The sequence below is a fragment of the Triticum dicoccoides genome, chromosome 2B (genome assembly GCF_002162155.2).
Source record: "Triticum dicoccoides isolate Atlit2015 ecotype Zavitan chromosome 2B, WEW_v2.0, whole genome shotgun sequence".
In the NCBI taxonomy this organism is placed as follows: Eukaryota; Viridiplantae; Streptophyta; class Magnoliopsida; order Poales; family Poaceae; genus Triticum; species Triticum dicoccoides.
Window position 1 is genome coordinate 244,233,501 of NC_041383.1, and position 19,034 is coordinate 244,252,534.

The 19,034-nt window shown below is 44.2% G+C and overlaps 1 protein-coding gene across 2 annotated transcripts; it reads right to left on the reverse strand.

Annotated features, from left to right (window-relative positions):
- Positions 1-8,712: 8,712 nt before the first annotated feature.
- On the reverse strand, positions 8,713-18,739 carry LOC119363322 (B3 domain-containing protein Os07g0563300-like). Of its 2 annotated transcripts, none has more exons than XM_037628660.1 (12): positions 18,372-18,739; positions 17,985-18,066; positions 17,782-17,883; positions 16,422-17,269; positions 16,158-16,254; positions 15,027-15,201; positions 12,974-13,044; positions 12,198-12,602; positions 11,765-11,814; positions 11,321-11,434; positions 10,552-10,619; positions 8,713-9,597 (listed from the first exon to the last, which is right to left on the reverse strand). In XM_037628660.1, the coding sequence occupies exons 1-12, from the start codon at positions 18,695-18,697 to the stop codon at positions 9,035-9,037; spliced, it is 2,901 nt and encodes a 966-aa protein (XP_037484557.1). In that variant the 5' UTR covers positions 18,698-18,739; the 3' UTR covers positions 8,713-9,034. The 2 variants fall into 2 exon arrangements, with proteins under 2 accessions (XP_037484557.1, XP_037484558.1); XM_037628661.1 differs by having other exon boundaries at positions 16,440-17,269; positions 18,372-18,738.
- Between the last annotated feature and the right edge of the window lie 295 nt (positions 18,740-19,034).

A 19,034-nucleotide genomic window follows, 5' to 3' on the forward strand; every position in this document is an offset into this window, starting at 1 on the left:
GGTACTCCGAAAAATACCCGAAACGATCGGGAACCATTCCGGTGTCCGAATACTATCGTCCAATATATCAATCTTTACATCTCGACCGTTTTGAGACTCCTCGTCATGTCCGTGATCTCATCCGGGACTCCAAACAATCTTCGGTCACCAAAACACATAACTCATAGTGCAAATCGTCACCGAACATTAAGCATGCAGACCCTACGGGTTCGAGAACTATGTAGACATGACCGAGACATATCTCCGATCAATAACCGACAGCGGAACCTGGATGCTCATATTGGTTCCTACATATTCTATGAAGATCTTTATTGGTCAAACCGCATGACAACATACGTCAATCCCTTTGTCATCGGTATGTTACTTGCCCGAGATTCGATCGTCGGTATCTTCATACCTAGTTCAATCTCGTTACCGGCAAGTCTCTTTACTCGTTCCATAATGCAACATCCCGCAACTAACTCATTAGTCACATTGCTTGCAAGGCTTATCCTGATGTGCATTACCGAGAGGGCCTAGAGATACCTCTCCGATACTCGGAGTGACGAATCCTAATCTCGATCTATGCCAACCCAACAAACACCTTCGGAGACACCTGTAGATCATCTTTATAATCATCCAGTTACGTTGTGACGTTTGATAGCACACAAGGTGTTCCTCCGGTATTCGGGAGTTGCATGACCTCATAGTCAAAGGAATATGTATAAGTCATGAAGAAAGCAATAGCAATAAAACTTAATGATCATTATGCTAAGCTAATAGATGGGTCTTGTCCATCACATCATTCTCCTAATGATGTGATCCCATTCATCAAATGACAACACATGTCTATGGTTAGGAAACTTAACCATCTTTTATTAACGAGCTAGTCAAGAAGAGGCATACTAGGGACACTTTGTTTTGTCTATGTATTCACACATGTATCAAGTTTCCGGTTAATACAATTCTAGCATGAATAATAAACATTTATCATGGTATGAGGAAGTATAAATAACAACTTTATTATTGCCTCTAGGGCATATTTCCTTCAGAGAATTCACATATGTCCTCGAGAATGCTTTGCTTACTATAAGAGAACTCTTTGGCTTATCCTTTGTTGTAAAAAGGATTGGGCCACCTTCCTGCACGTTTGTTACTGGTGTCACTTGTTACTTGTTACAAATTATCTTGCTATCAAACTACTTGTTATCGCTGCTTTCAGTACCAGCAGAAAATACCATGCGGAAAACCGCTTATCATTTCCTTTCGCTCCTCGTTGGGTTCGATACTCTTACTTATCGAAAGGACTAGATTTATCCCCTATACTTGTGGGTCATCATAGGTTTTTTTAGGGCATCCAAATTGTGATAAGAGGAAATAAGGGACTATCTTAAGTGATTGCAAGATTCATTAAGATTTTATTTTCTTTTGTATCCAAGGGCTCCATTTGTCGAGGTGTAAGGAGCATGAGTTATTCGGGAGAAGAGATACGAGTACCTTGCACTTGTCATGTAAACAACTTGAGTTATCCATGTGGGAACCATTGTGCTAGTAAAGGAGCGGACTCCGTATTTAACGCTAGAAAGAGCATCAACTACTTTATTTTATTTATCATTTTTGTATTCCACAAAGAATGTATATCATAGTAACTTGATTAAGAGCTTATGATGGACTCCTTCATAAAACTTTTGTTCTGGCATATGTTCAAGATTTTCTTGGTTTGTTCTCATGATCAAGGAGGAAACAACAAAGTAGTGTCTCCATTTTTGTGATGCCTTCAAACTTGCTAAAGCTTACTTGTCATAAGTTGAAAGGGCAACGGTTATAGGTCAAGTTGCTTTGCTAAGAAAAGAGATAGGCTTTCTACTCTGCATTAAGACTGCTCCAGTGCCATATTTGGGAGCATTTGCTTCTAGGGCAAATGGGAGAGGATTTTGAGCATCATAAGAACTTGTGCTTGTGTCATATGTTGCTCAAGTGCAGTAAAATCAACTTCTTGGTAATCTGAGTATACAAATCCCTCTTTCTTCATTGCTTCAAAAAGTGGTTTGCAAAATATGCCATAATTGAGAGACATTTTCAAGTATTTTCAAGTATAGGCTAGTTAGAAAAGGCTTTATTATTTGTAGGGCCAGTGGCCACCCCACCTCTAGTGATGACGTGGCCACGACATTCAACTTGTGGTTGAGCAAAAAATTGTTTATTTGCTTGAAGCATAGTTTCTTGTCTCTCGGTGTACTAACTACAATTCGGAAGTGTTGCTAGTGTTCTTCCGTATATTTGTTATAGGTCAGAATGTCATCAAAGAATACTAATAGAAATTTTCCCAAAATGGTGTCAACATTGTGTTCATTCATTCATTATTGAAAAGTTTTTGGTGCATTAGTGAGGCCCAAACAACATAACCAAATACTCATAATAGCCAGGTGTGTGCTAAATGTAATTTTATCAATATCTTCCTCTTTCATTCTGATTTGATTATATCTACTTCTGAGGTCAATTCTTAAGAAAATCAATGCCCCATTGAGCTCATCTCCTTGGATCGGCTAGCATGTGAATTTACTCTAGAGTTTTCCTCCATTGGCAATAGTGCCTGGACTTTCTTAAGAGGAGTGATCTAACATGTGCAGTTAAGTGTGCTAGTTGAAAAGTGATGGTACCGCCACTATCTACTAAAGTAGTGGCCTTTGTGGAGACAACGATAAAAGTTAAAGTGGATATGTTTTTGATTTTTCTCACTAGGGTCTCCATGAACTTCATGCATTCAGATCTAAAGTTGTGGTTATTGATGCTCTTTTCTTGTAGTTCAGTGTCATCATTCGCGTAACAATATAAATTATTTTATGGTTTCTGAACATTGATCTTGCAATGCTTGAATTCGACACTTTTGTGTTAGCTTCCAGACCTTTATGAGGTAGATTGTAGACATGTTTGTTCCCTGGAAAGCAAGTCACTGCAAATGCCCTTAAGTCTGGCTTGTTGTACTGTAGCAGTTGATGTAATGGGTGTTATATTGACAGGAATAGTAGCTGGCCTAGGATGATAAACAGTGACTTGTCTGCTTGCTTTTGTGTAGATGGTTTGAGGGTGGTTGGTGGAATAGGTCAAGATTCTTGAATCCTTCTACCATCCCACATAATTTGTCGCATGTATTTAAGCTCATGACATTCCAAGTGGCTCTAGATGTGGGGTCTTAACCTAGAAATGATATTGTGCATATAGTAATCATTGTGTGTATATGGCAAGGTTATCCCACCTAAGAAGATTAATTGTTGTGTCAAATTTGGTAATATATAGGGACAGTGAACAAGTTAGTGAGAAAGTGAAAAATATTTGGCATTTTCACAGACTGAAGTTTCGGAAATCTTTTGTCTGGACCCCGACTCAATGCCACATCGATCTAGCATGTAACACCTCATATCACTTTGCAGCCTCACGCATGGTATCCCCACGGGTGTCGCCTTACCTTTGCCCGGGACCGTTTACGCCTTTTGGCACACGTATATGATAGTGTCGCTAGCATCCATATGATAAGGAGCCCGGGCTGACATGGCTAGTCGTAAACCCAAAGTGGCACAAACTTATAGGGACAGGCATCCATGACCCAGCATCGAATGTGTCGGTCATCAGCGAGTGAATCCAGGCTGTAGCACTGGGCTAGCAGGACTCTGGTGAACCGGGCTGTAGCGGGCTAACAGGACTCCGATATTCATCGCGTGACATTTCCCCGAAAGGGACAGACACAGGAACAAAGAAGGACACATGCCGGCCAGCCTAAGTGTTCCAGAGCAGTAGCAAGCTACCATGGCTCAGTGGAAGCACTAGGAGACATTTCCCGGTAAGAGAGGCTACTAAGGATAAACAACTAGATAGTCAGATCCCACACATACCAAGCATTTCAATAACATACACACAATATGCTCGATATGTGCAAATACAACATGGCATCACAACATGACTCTACAACTCAAGTATTTTATTCAATAGGCTCCGAGGAGCGAGATATTACAAGCATGGGTCTCATGACCCAACATTCAGAGCATACAGATCAAGCACATGCGGAAGCTTATCATGTCTGAGTACAGACATCTATAAATGAAAAAGGCTGAGAAGCCTGACTATCTACCAGGTCCTGCCGAGGGCACAAGATCGTAGCTGAGGTAACAAGCTAAACGTCGAAGTCCACGTGAAACTACTAGCGAGACTGAAGTCTCTCTGCAAAAACATAAAATAGGCAAACGTGAGTACAAATGTACCCAGCAAGACTTACATCAGAACTAACTACATATGCATCATTATCAACAAAGGGGATGGTGGGGTTTTACTGCAGCAAGCCAGCTTTGACTCAGTGGCCATCCTAAACTACGATTGCAAGTAACTCTTTTGAGGTGGCGCACACGAGTCCACATATTCACCATATCAATACACCACTATGGATCCGCAGCCGTCTCCCTACGAGAACGCCATCCATAGCACTCACGCTTATCTTGCATATTTTAGAGTATCCACTTTCACTTGTCTATGAACTGTACAAGCAACCCAGAAGTCCTTTACCGCGGACACGGCTATTCGAATAGATAATGTTAACCCTGCAGGGGTGTACTTCTTCACACACGCTCTCACCACTTACAGCCATGTACACCTCGTGTATCTCGGCAACCTTCAAGCGGAAGCCTGGCGAGGGAGTCGGCCACGACCTGACTAACCACACAAGTCTCTCGTCCGGGTTTATCGCCTATTCGGGTTCCACCCGCAAGGAGATCCGGCCGGGGTGTCGCTCACGGCCCCAAACGATGTGAGCAGGGTTCCCAAGCCCACCATCCGGGTGCCACTTGGTACACCGTGCCACTATGCCTAGTCTGTCCCAAGCCCACCTGTACCGGGTGCCACTTGGTAGACTACTAACACTACCTAGAAACACCAGAAACTAGTTGCAGCTCCTGGACAGAGATCAAGTTGATTAATAAGTCGAGAGGGGTCGAGTTACCGGAACCCAATGTGTGGTAGTAACTGTTCATGGATCGCAAACACAGAACTCAGTTCCTGAGGACGGCTGCAATGAGACAACCCACCATGTACTCCTACATGGCCTCTCACCGCTACCTTTACCAAATCGTGTTCACACACTTAGCTCTCAACAGTAGGACATGTTCACTGCATTCCAATTCATCACCGATGAATCAGACCTGACTCAACTCTAAGCAGTAGCAGGCATGACAACAAGCATGAATGAGTAGGCACATCAGGGCTCAAACAACTCCTACTCATGCTAGTGGGTTTCATCTATTTACTATGGCAATGACATGCAGAGGATAAAGGGGTTCAACTACCGCAGTAAGTAACAGTTGAATCGTTGTTGTCCTAATGCAGTAAAAGAGAGCAGGAGCAAGAGAGTGGGATTGTATCGGAATGAACAAGGGGGTTTTGCTTGCCTGGCACTTCTGAAGATAATATAGTTCTTCATCGGTGTCATCGATCACATCGTCGGTACACGTTTACTGAGAGGGGACAAACACCGACAAACAAAGAAGAAACACAATCAATGCAATGCACAATATGATGCATGATCATGACATGGCAATATGCTGTGGTTTGAGCTAATGCATCTAGCAGCAGGTTAAATGAAGTTGGATTGAATCCAAGATTCAAATTCAAACTCCATATGTGGATATTAAAATGCCATTTAAATGATTTGTGCTAATCAGCAGCTATAAGTTGTTCTAACATGCATGAAAATGGTACAGATGGATAGATTGGATTTTTCTGATCATTTTTCATATGTAATTTATTTCATTTGGAGTTACGGTTGAATTTCTATGATTTTTAGAAGTTTGTGGTATTTTCTGGAATTTCCTGTATATAAATAAATCCAGAAAATACTTATCGCGTCAGCATTGCGTTACTATGATGTCAGCGGTCAACGAGGCCGGTCCAGGTCAAACCTTGCCAGTGGGGTCCCCTAGTCAGTGGCTAACTAACTAACCTAGTTTAATTAGCACTAACCTAGGTTAGACTAACTAAGTTTAAACCTAAACTAGTTTAATTAGCCGGGCGGGGCCCGCATGTCATAGACCCAGGGATGGTCAAATCCCCTGGTCAACCGGGGCTAAACCACCGGCGGTCAAAGCGGTCAACCCGCCGGCGTTTAGCCGCCGGCGAGGCTGAACGCGGCGGAGGGCTCGGGATTGCTCCTCCGGCGCCCAAATAGACAGCTGAGAGCGGCTACGGGGAGTTGAAGCTCACCCGCGCCCGTTGCGGCAAGCAGCAGCAGCTAGGGCCGCCGGAGACGACAGCCACGAGCTCAGCAGCGGCGGCCGGAGCTCTGGCGTGCCCGGTGCGGCGGTAGGATGCACGACAGGGGACGCGGAGAGGTGCTGCAGGCTCCTGGGGGTGTGGCGAATGCGGTGACGTGCTCGGGTTCGAGCCCGCGTGGCTGTGGCCACGACGGCGGCGTGCAGAGGCGGCGGCGCGTGCGGGTGCGGGTGGCGCGGTGGCTACGGCGTGTGGCAGAGAGAACAAAGAGGGTGGGGACGGTCATTGGCTTACAGCAAGCACGAAGAGCGGGTCTACGAGCTCGGGGAGGGGCTGATGGAGACGGAAGGTCGCCGGCGATCTCGGAGGCCAAACAACGAAGACGAGGTCAGGGACGACGTTGCAGAACTCCCGCAGTCGAACGGGTTGGCGTAGACGATGCAGGAGACGATGGCGGTTCTTCTGGGCTTATCGACAGGGCAAGGGGTGGCCGGTGGCCACGGTGGTTCTCGTCGGCGGCGGCGGGCGCGTTCGGTGAGGAGAACAGAGGAGGGGGAGAGCGTTCGGGGGAGAGAGGGGAGAGGTGCAGAGGGTCCGGGGGGTGCGTGGCGACGTCCTGGGCGTCGAGGCAGCGGCGGGAAGCAGGAGGTGGCCAGGCGCGTGGGCGCGCGCGCCGGGCACGCGCTCGTCCTCCTGGCAGAGGAGGAAGACGACAAGGGAGGAGGCGGTGGTGGGCTGGGCCGCCAGCTGGGCCGGCCAGGTGGGCTGCACGAGTGAGGCCAGGTATTAACTCTCTCTCTCTCTCTTATTTATTGTTTTCTATTTTTCTGCAACTTTGTGACTTTACTAAAAATATCTAGGCATTTTCAAAAATCACCAAACTATGCATGCCCAATGTTTAGAATATATCCAACATGGAACATTTCAGTTTAGGAGTATTTGGACATTTAAAATATTTTATAGAATTTAAATATCCAAATTCAAATACTTATGATTTAATTCAGTGACCTTAGGATGACCTAGAAAATTGTGCATCATTTAGTCAGAGGTTTAAGACCAAGGCAAAGATGATGAACATTTTAGAAGGGCATTTCAGGTTCATTGAAAATGATTTTATGTTGAACCTATTTGATTTGATCTGGTGCTAGGGTTTGATCAGTCCCCATTTCAAGTTAAATAGAATTTAAACATGATGCACACATGAAGCTAACCTAGTGCAAAGGCAGAAACTAGGATGTGACAAATTCAAATATTTGCAGAATATGTGCCACACCAGCGTGAAAATGGAAAATCTAGTGTCCATTCACCACTAAATTGAATGCAATTTGACATATGACTCAACAAATTATGTTCTCTCATCAAGGGATTTACTGGAGGAGTCAAAATATTGTTCACATTCTGAATCTAGGAGTCAACATTAGTGCCATCGAACTCGATGATATTCATTCTAGCATGTTTCATAGTCAGTGTGCTTCTTCGTTAGTCGGTAGGGGTCTAAGGCCTGCATGTAGGAGTACCCCTTCTGAAACCACCTTATTGTGGCTCTTCATCGGAAAGATAGTCCTCTAGCCATCGTTGAATTTTTTGACTTGTGGTTCCACTTGATCTTATTTGTTTGCAACATGGATAGGGTGCCAATAAGGCATCTTGGAAGCTCCATCCATATTTAACTCCCTTTCCCGGTGATAATGTGACACCTGAGAGCCTGAAGTGAATGCATGTTGCTTGTCTAGAGCAATGTTGTGTAGAACAAGCTATTTGGGATGGCCCACATGATTAATATTTTAGGATTGATGATGGGGTTGTGTTGTTGGGCACTCCCCCATGCAGGTCGACCAACTGGGTCTTCAATCTCTTCTTCGTTAGGGATTTCCTTGAGAGTGGCTGGAATTTCTCAAAGTTTTTTTGGATGCTTGCAAAGTTCTTGTTCACATATCGAGTTGCAGGGATTCAAGCTTGAGATTGTCCATGCCAACCAAATTAGAGATCTTCGTCATGTTGCAATAGGGAAGGTTTAAATTGTAGGCTACACCTCATCTAAGTGCGGTCCATACAAACATGTCGGACATGAGACAAGGGAAAACCCATGTTATTCGCAAACCCTCAAATCTAGCCCATATATGTGAGAAGAAAATGAAACCCCATATGTCCATACAAACATGTCGGACATGAGAGACAAGGGAAAAAACCATGTTGTTCGCAAACCCTCAAATCCAGCTCATATTATGTCAGAAGAAAATGAAGACGTCGAGGGTGTCCAAACAGCCCACCATGTCCGGGACTACAGTTTCTCTTTATTCATTTTTCTTCTCTCTCGGCGTCCACAGCAATCATATGCATGTGTCCAAACAACTTCGGAACAAGATTGCGTCCACGAACAAATGAGGGTTTGCCCCCACCCCCGACCCACCCACCGCAAAAGCTCCACAGAACTAGTGCTTGTTATCTGAGTTTTGACATTAGAAGCACGTACTAGTTGGGGATGGTTGAGTCGATACATGAATAAATTATGCCGCTGACATGGTGCCGAAGAGCGCTGCTCTTACAATACATATACATACAGGGTAGGCAACACCTACAACGGGGCCTGCCTACAGCACCAACCGACTGATCTATGGTATACACGATATAGCATCAACACCGGGAAATATGTCCCCCGCAACAGGAAGGAAACTAGATCCTTTTGTATGGAAAATGTAATAACACCTACACTACAACTCCAGGCGCCGCATATCTCCATTGGTATAGACAGTTTTCAATCTGCTGTTATCTATCACCACTTTCGCCACTACGGTGAGCCGCACTAGGCTGCGTTCTCTCGGGGAAGTCTCATTGCACCGACCGCATCTGATTTTGGTGATTGCTCGTCTTCCCGTTCAGGCTGGATGTTCAGGTCAATCTGGTTCTTCATAGGAGAGGATGCCATGGTATGCTCCATGGCTTCTTCCGCGTCATCACCATTTCCGCTCACCTTCTGGGGAGTGCTACTAGGACTGGTGCTAGCCGGCAGGGGATCTTGTGGAATCGACTCGCTCGACTGGCCTTGCTCTTTCTTGCGAGGTAGCTCATCCGATTCTTTCTCAGACGCACGCTTCTCACGCCGAAGCATCAGTGTCCTAAAACGACGGCGCACCGTCATACATACATTGCAGGTGCACGTCTGCTTGTGCTTTGGTCCCTTCCCGCTAGGAGGCTGAATGCAGACAATGCACGAGCAGCCAGGGCGATGTCGGGGGTGCTTGGTAGTTGGCTGGGACGGAAGAGATTCGCCCTCACCAAGAATAGCAAGGTTTGCCAGAGTGTCCAGCCCATCCGAAACATCAATACTATCAGTATCCATCCTAAGTTTAGCCTTTTTTGCAGCACCTGCAATGTCAATTAAGCAAAAGCTATTATTATATGTAGTAGCCATTACATAATGGTACAGTGTTACCTCCAACATACTATTCTTCAACAAGAGTTTCAAACACAAGATAATCACAATGTCTTTGCGCAAACAGGGATAACTTAGAGGATGCATTACCTAAACATCCACTGAACATGATTCTAGCGAGTCTTGAAATTAATAAAATAAAAAGAGCATCGTCTAAATCCCAACATAACTGAGGGAACCGGCGTGTTGATTTTAGTTAACATGTACTCCCTCCGTTTTTATTTAGTTCGCATATTAGCTTTGGTCAAAGTCAAGCTTTGCAAACTTTGACCATGTTTATAAACAAAAATATTAAGATATACAATAACAAATCAACAACATTAGATTCATTATTGAATGTACTTTCAAATCGTATAGATTTATTATGATAAATGTCTATATTGTTTTCTATAAACTTGGTCAAACTCTACGAAGTTTGACTTCAGTCAACTCTAATATGCAGAGTAAATAAAAACGGAGGGAGTACTTTGGTTCAAGGTCCAGGCCACAACTAACCTCAGGCAATGTGGCAAAAGTTGACAAAAAGTTATGTCTATGATGTATACTATATGGGCTATGCGGCTGAGAACGTGTGGCAATCCACAATTGGAGGTTAGGGTTAGCCATGGCAAATTGTAGCTCGCAACCATACATAACCTAAGACTACGCTATGTCTTTGGCACATCTTGTAATGGTAGACATTTGATTGGTTCTCCTTTACACCTTCGGATGTTCATTTGTTGTTATAGTGGATATCTAAAAGAAATATCCCTCTGTAATTCATCTTTAGTATAACCACTACGCCCTCCGATCCATATTAATTGTCACTGCTTTAGTATAACTTTAGTAGGGAGTAATAAAATTCAACTTCTGCATAACCATTCATAAATCTTTCCAGGCCACCATACCTGCTTTTATAGGAATCAGTTCTGCAAGTTCCTCCATGCTTGCCTCTTGTGGAGAGACACAAGTCGTCCTAGAAACAAAAACAACAATCAGCTCAACAGCTAAAATATAAGTAGGAGCAAATCATTCTTCCCTCGGTGGCAAGATAGTTACTATTGTTGAGCTCAATAATAAAGAAGTTTATGAACATCCAGTTGGGTAAGAGATTTCAGCCACTTGTGTTGTAACACAATTTCTCTATGGTGTTCTGTAGCTTTCAGTAAAAATAGATATGCTTCAATTTGGCACACTACATAGTAAATACATGTGGCATTCTCTAGCACTAATACGAAAAAGGCCCATCTGTGCCCAGAGAGGACTTGTTTGAGGGATAATTATTTTCCTTATGAAGTTAACTGTAAGTTGCACATTGTCAAGAATATCAGTGGCTCTGTCTGGGGTTCTTTCCTCGTATTTTGATGGCACGTAGATCAGATACATGATTGTTGTTGACCACGAGAACATATCAGGAAAATAAGAATACTAGTTCTCAACCTCAAAAAAAACATGTCTTTTACGGCATATCCACTTGAAAGGTAACTTTTTTTACCTAAACACGATTTGCTATTTTTGAGGATTAGATAATTATAATTTGTAAAGATGGTTCATCTTTGTACCAGTAACTAGTACAGTATTGTACTGTTAGCTAGTCATAATAAACAATACGAGTGAAACTAGATAAAAATGTACGATGATAACGAAATAATCAGCCAACACAAAACAGTATGTCACCTTTCAGGATCCCATTTATTGTCGGAGCAGGTCCACTTAGAGGGTAAAAGGGCGTCTACTGGCAGTTTCCGCCATTTGGAACAATCCTCACACTGAGCCCACTGATGATTCTCACTGATAAAATAAATAAACTATAAGAAGCAAGCAGAAGTTAACAATGCGGGAAATCTTACAGATAGATTGATATATGGCAGCCTAGGTTTTGGCACTGGAATTTCACCACTCCCAGATAGGAACACGGAGGCCAATTATTACATGTTGCAACTAAAACCTAGAGGCTAGAGCACAGCAAGGAACTCACTGACAGAAAAAGGTAAGTAGATAAATATGTTGAGCAGACTGTTGGATTAAGCATTCGTTTCAATAAGAAAAGGAGGCCTCATTTGTTCCATCTCTACACATGTCAAATGCACATGCCAAGAAAAATCAGCCTGAAAACATTACCCTGATTGGTCAGTCACAAAATATGTCTTCCTCCCAAGTACTGGTGGCTCCTGCGAAAAACGTGTAGGTTTTTAGTCTTTTCATAACAAGTACTCCCTCCGTCCCAAAATATAAAAACGTTTTTGATACTATGCTAGTGTAAAAAACATTCTTATATTTTGGGACAGAGGGAGTACATAAGAGAAAATAAATCATGTAATAATACAAGTTCACTGGTAAGCTATGTGCCACAAAATAAAATATCAGAATAAACATATGTACTACTCCCTCCGATCCAAAGAGTGTCACAGTTTTGAAATAACCTTAGTTCAAAACTAGTTCAAAAGTGTGACATTTTTTTGGATCGGAGGGAGTACTATTTATCACAAGACCAAATTTTTTTTTTCGGAACAGATGAAAGACTACCAAGTGATATTTGAGAAGAATGACATACCTCATATTCCTCAAACTCATGGCCATCAACAATAACAACCGAAGGGGCCTTCAGGGGAGGGCGAAGCAATTCTTGAGCCTCCTCCCATGTTATCTTCAATTCCATGGATTCCTCGTTATCGATCCGGAACCGTTTAATCTTTGGACCGATAGAAGTTGCTTTTCTCTTCACAGGTCCGGGGGATGTGCGAACAGTTCCCGACCCTTCTTTCTGTGCTACTCCACCTTTGTCTATTTTAGAGGCAGCTTGTTCCACAGGGCTAGAGTCTTTGTTCTCTGTGTTGACTTTATTTGGTCGCACTAACGAAGAGTTCGGACTAGAATCTGGAGCAGTGACATTAACATTCACATCTGGAAGATTTGGTGCAGCATTTGCAGGCTTTGTTGGTTCTTCCTGACGGAATATCTGATCAACATATGTAAACTTATAGTCAAACAAACTATTCCAGCAATTATTTTGTCAATAGCCAGCATAGCTATGATATCTGATTTTGGTTGATAAAAGCTCTAGCATATGAACAGGAGATCTTAAGACTTGACGGTACAACAGGATGCAGCAGAACATCTAAATTGTCAAGAATGGAGACATGCTCTATGCATGTATATGATAATACTTCATCAGGCATTAAGCAAACAAAAGAACACAATTGAATCTGCATTCGACCATCCGTTCAAGCAAATAGCAATATACAAGCTGCATGAACTGTAACAAAAGATTGAATTTTAGAGCTATCCTCCAGGGGAGCCACAACACAACATACTTAAGTAACACCGTACCTGTTCTTGAGTCTTTGTCTTTCTGAATCCCATGACCAGCTTCCCTTCAGGATCTATTCGGCTGAAACTTACTGAACAATATTTACACGGGATGAGTTATCAGCAAAACACATGACCACTTTCTTAAGAAAAAACTAAAATAAAAAAAGTGAATCGCAAATGAGAAGGGAAAAAGACCATTGCAGCCTTCAGCTATTGCCCAAATCCTTTTCAACCTAACAATGTTTCGAAACAATCTCAAATTCTTAAGACCATTGACTTTACCCTTCACTAACATTCCAAAGTGGTTGTCATTGACAGTGGTGGTCTTAACTAACATGGTGGCCCTCCTTCCTGTCAAGGCCTGCTTTGAAGCTGCCGCTCCAACATAGCCACATAATGTGTAATGATCCCCGGACTGGCTACCGGGTATAAGGCTGCTACGCCTGGCTACCACCTAGGATCTAGACTGGCCCCACAGACCTACATGAGTCTTTCCCGTAGTTACCAGATTCGCTGGGAGAGGCCTCGAACTCCGATCTAGATCTAACAACCCAGATCGGAGTTCGAATTCGGTCGGTTCGAACGGAAATCGGTGCCCAATTCGCCGAACCCTAATCGGTCAAGTTCTCTCCTCATTCGTCTCCTACATCCGCTAGAGCACGAGCGCGAAGGGAGAGACGTGCTAGAATAAGAACAGTGAAGAGATTGCATGCCTGAAGCCATGAGAGTAGAAGATGTGTGCGTGCTGCGTGTGTGGCGGCTGGGATCGCTAGGAAGTCTCGACCTAAAGCCAGCATATTGGGTTTCCATTCTCTAGTGGGCTTAATGGTCTGTTCTTTCATATTGGGTTTCTATTCTCTAGTGGGCTTAATGGGCTGTTCTTTTGTCACGTACATGGATCAGATGTGGCCCACCTAGTGTGTACGTCTCCATATAAAAGAAAAATACACTATAATAGAGGCGGCGAGTCATAATTGCCGGGTTCGCAAACCCCTTCTACGATTCGCGAATCGGAGATGTGTACCCCCCGTCGAATCCGACTCGGTAGATATAGCTAACTCCGAATCACAAATTCAAATTGCGAACCGGGCGAATTGCGAATCAGGTAACTATGGTCTTTCCTGCATATTTTGTCCTCACTTGTGCACACCCAGGATCAACTTCCCAGTCGGTCACCCACCCTCAAATTAATCCAAGCCAAGCACGCTTAACTTTGAGGTTCTTTGCGGATGGACTCCCAGAAAATAAGGAATTCCTTGTTGATATGAGTAGTCTATCAATTTTATTAACCCGTCAACCTAGCCCTATCAAGCCATTCTAGTTGTTGTAGTGATCCACATCTCTTCGGTGTCATCAGAAACAGTGTCTGTCATGGGAAAAATGTGGAGGCTGTGCTGTACAGCTGTGATATGGATGCAGTGCAACTACGGCAAGAGCATAACATGGCGCAATGGTGACAAGGACAGCGGACATGGTGGAGGGTGCTGGTGTGGGGGTGGAGAGGCCATGAATAGGGAGTCTAGATACTGGTGGCCCTGAGAAATAGGGTGAAAAGAGACATAGTAAAGAAGACAGGAGAGGAGATGGAGAAGACTGACATGAGAATCCCTTCATTTTTTTTCTGTTAATTGTTTGATGTCCGCATGTGACATTCAAATCAGCACAAACAGCTTGGGATGGACCCAAGGGGTGGGTGGTCTTTACAAGCTCGAGGGTGCATTTTACACGGTACTAGAGCTTGAGACTAAATCAAGACACCAACAATTCAAATATAGGATCAGGACAGGTAATATTATTAAGAAAGGTAGCATTAGTGTAATAGAACAGCAAACAGGATATAACAACGAATTACAATCGCATGCCCCAATCTAGTGGATAAGAAACATTGCCAGATCATGGTATTTCTATCTGTACAAGATGTGTACTGTGTGATATCATGGTACAAGGAAAAAAATAATGGGGTACTAATTTGTTATACCCATGCTAAGTAACGCTACTACTCATAGGTTTTATATTAAGCTAATATATTCGACATCTAGTGAATTGCATGTTTTTAAGACAGGATATCTACCTGTATCGCCCGCTTGTAAGTGCATCGACTGAATGCAAGGTGTGACACCCTCCAATACATACATCCTGCTGTTATTATTGGGCCAGAAACGGAACTGGAACACCCATTCCTTACCACTGGCATCCTGAACTTTTAAGGGAAGCCCTTCTGGCTGAGAGATTGGAGGGAAGTATGCCTATACAAAATGATTTTTCATGAGGGTGGTTCTCTAAGAACTAAAACACCTACTCCCTCCGTTCCTAAATATAAATCTTTCTAGAGATTTCAATATGGACTACATACGGATGTATATAGACATATTTTGGAATCTCTAGAAAGACTTATATTTAGGAACGGAGGGAGTAGTATAAAAAATCCATACATATCCTATTATAATAAGGCTTCAAAATTCAAACATGTTTTCTCCAGCAAACTCTACTTTTATTTAAAACATCTGGGCAGAAGATTAGTTGCTGATACCACCATTCTACAGAACTTAGTCACAGATCAGGTTAATCTAGCTCATTGGATTACTGACAAAAATAATATGGTTCAAGATTAGTTAGCAAACCAAGTAACGAGAAAAGAATGGATCATGACGAGTCCAGATTTTTCCAAAATATAAAAAATCATAACTACTCTCTCCGTTCCTAAATATAAGACGTTTGGGTAGTTCAATCAATTTGAACTACCAAAATGTCTTATATTTAGGAACAAAGGGAGTAGAAGTTACAGAAGATTTTGGAAACAGGCCCTGTGTACATGTAGATGTGTCCTTTTAATTTGTGCGCTGCAAAAAGAATGTGTTGATCTATATAACAGAAAAATATTACATCAATAGATCTAGGTGTAGGACACAACTAATCATATTTCTTCATGAAATTCTACAAGTGCGTAGTGAACATCCACATGCACTTGTGAAGAAAAATCAAGATTTTTGGAACTCCAAAATGTGTTTCCCGAATTCTTTAAAAACGATCTCCTTGAAGCCCGGGATCTTTGTGTTTTCCAGGATCATGTTACCATACATCAAGAATAAGTAAGCAACAGTGAAAGAAAATTTCCATGGACAGTAGCCTTAACATAATTTAATCATGGAGAATCTACAAATTAACATAGGTATAATTAAGAATGACATGTGAATCAACTTACCTCGGCGCATTTCTTTGGCAACACCAAACGACCAATTCGACCAGCATCACTGGCACTTAACATTTTCTCGAACAAAGGAGTGATAACAGAATTCGAACTGTAGGAGTGTTAAGGAGACACTTACATATAGATAATAAGTCTTTTAAAAAAATAAGTTTGATATAATTCAAGATGTCATTATTAAAAAAAATGAGCTTATGTTATTATTAATTACTAGAATAGAGAGGAATATATTGTCTAAGAGGAAATTGCTCATGAAGATACTTAGAGTTTTTTGGATACTCTCCCGATAAGTGCTGTAGCTCTTTATCTGTTATTCTAGGCCAGTAGCGGGGAAGTAATTCTGATCTCGCCTTTGGATCCATTCTGGGCTTTCCATTACGGAATTGCGCTTGGTAGTTGGGCTCAATGACACTATGGGAATAGAACTGTTTTTGCACTACTGAGAGGGGCACCGTGGTGGGTGGTTGTTGCGGATTATTAGGTATGATTCTGAGATGGTCGCTTCGTCCAGGTACCGGTGGATAATTAGTGATAGTGTAGCCACCCATTGTCGGCAGGGTTGACGCCGCATCATCCTTTAGAATGGATGGATGATGTGGATCAAGCTTAAAGCCAGTAGATACAGTAGAACCACCATCTGAAATTATCCCTTTCCTTGAAGACAAAGGGTCGCTTTCTCCTACATGGTGACTAGGATCATGAAGGCTATTTGGATTTGGTCCTTCTCTCTGGTAGGGCGTAGAGGAGTGTGTCGGATCCATGCTTGTTTGCTGTCCGAGCCCATTGGCATATCTGTCCCTTATAATCTGGCCCATGCCAGCAGGTGTTGTTGGTCTGTCATGCATGTCATCGGATTTCTTTTCCTGGGCATGAATAAAAGTGCGCCCTGGAGGTAATTTTTCACTGCCACTTGGCCTATCAAACTCATAAGCTAGACGTTGCTGCAAGTCCGCCTGTATAGTGGACATGTTCCACAGCTGGTGATTCTGTCGCCACTGACTTGAAATCTGGCCCGTAGGAGGTCTCCAACTCTTTACATAACTGTCTTTTCTGTCAGCAACATTTTGAGACATATGCACAGTAGGAGTTGACCACATCTGACTTGGTGCCTAACAAGCATAAGAAACAATTAGCATCACCAAGGGTTAGAATATGAACTTCACAGAACACAAGAAAATTGCAAAGCTCCTGCAGCTTCAGCAAATATAAACACTTCAACGCCTAATAGAGACATCCTTCGCATAAATCAATTGCCAGCTTTGGGTAAATCGCATGCGAAAAGTAGAAACGGGGCATCAGACAGATAACATCAGGATTGCACCTAACTAATGCTGGCAACCAAACAGCATAGCTATGGTACAGCTATGAATGATGGATGTTTTCAGTTCGAATGTACACCAGAAATGAGGTGAGCATAACTAGGTGCAGGTGAAACCATTCTGCAAACCATCCAAATGCAAATTCGTAAAATCTCTGCACATGCAAATTGATCAGAGTTCACCAGCTTAAAGTGCCGGCATGCAAAACAGAGACAGCATATTTTCATAAGATAGTTTCCTCGTTGCCATCAGCCCAATAGTAGTAAATTCTTACGCAGGAGTGAAAAAAATTGATGCCATACCATTGCCGCATAGGACTTGCGAGCACATAGGATGCAGTCAACTCCACCGGCATCAAGCAGCGCATACGCATGGACCGAGACGATGCACCCACAATGTAGCCTCTGCCCGGCAAGAACCGAAATACAGTAACGGATCAATCAGCAAGCACAAATCACGACAAGAGCCAAAGGCTGGAGAATCAGCAGCATGCAGGCGTACGCACCTTCCCGCACGCTTCGCATTTCCTCCATCCGGCCACCTCCGAGTGGAATGTCTCGCAGAAGGTCCCATGCTCGAACGAACCACTGCTCACAGAAAACAGAAAACACACATGCATGCATGCATCAGGCACCAGGAGTCGTCGTACGCAAGTCAAAGCGCTCCCGGAAACCACCAACTTTACAGAAAACCCCCGCGTATCCGCCGAAATCGCGCCGACGTAGCGATCACTCCACGTAGATCCGGTGTGCGCCATAGGCGAATCCGCCTCCGGGGGGGCGGAGGGAGGGAGCGAGCGAGCTCTCCCCGGCCGCACGAATCGAGCGGGCGCGATTGGGGCGGTGGGAGGGAGGGGCAGGAGATTCGATTAGAGAAGGGTTACCGTACGTACTAGCATCGGTCGCAGAGCTCGGCGTAGTCGCCGGAGCGGAGGCGCCAGCCGCGGCGGCGCGGGCCCTCGGATTTGGGGTCCTTGCAGTGCGCGTTGAAGCAGATCCTAGGCTGCTGCTGGAGCGAGGCGGGCGGAGGGCCCTGCTGCTGCTGCTGCTGCCGTTGGTGCTGCGGCTGCGGCTGCTGGGACGGCGGCGGCGCGGCGGAGCCGGACGGCTGCTGCGGCGGCGGGGGAGGCTTGGGCTGGGGCTGCACCGACATGGGGGTGCCGGTGAGGACAGTGGCGTGCGCGGGCGCGATGGGGTTCGGCGGCCCCGACGAGGACATGGCCGGAACCCTAGGCCGGCGGTGCGGGGGGCGGGGCGGGGCGGGGCGAGGGGGGGTTTTGGGGAGGCGTGGGAATCGTGGGGGCGCAGGGAAATATGGCGAGCGAGCGAGCGAGCGGAGGGGGAGGAGGGGCGAGGCGAGGCGAGGAGGAGGAGGCTTTTAAAGCGAGTCGCAGAAAAGTAGTAGTAGTACCCAGCGTCTGGATTGCTCTCGCTACGTGTACACGAAACGCCTCGGACTCACCTCCCACCCTCCCACCATGCTATACGCCACCATACAAACTTTCTCCATTTTTCATCCATGCCCTTGCATATATACATGTAATAATACGGAGTAC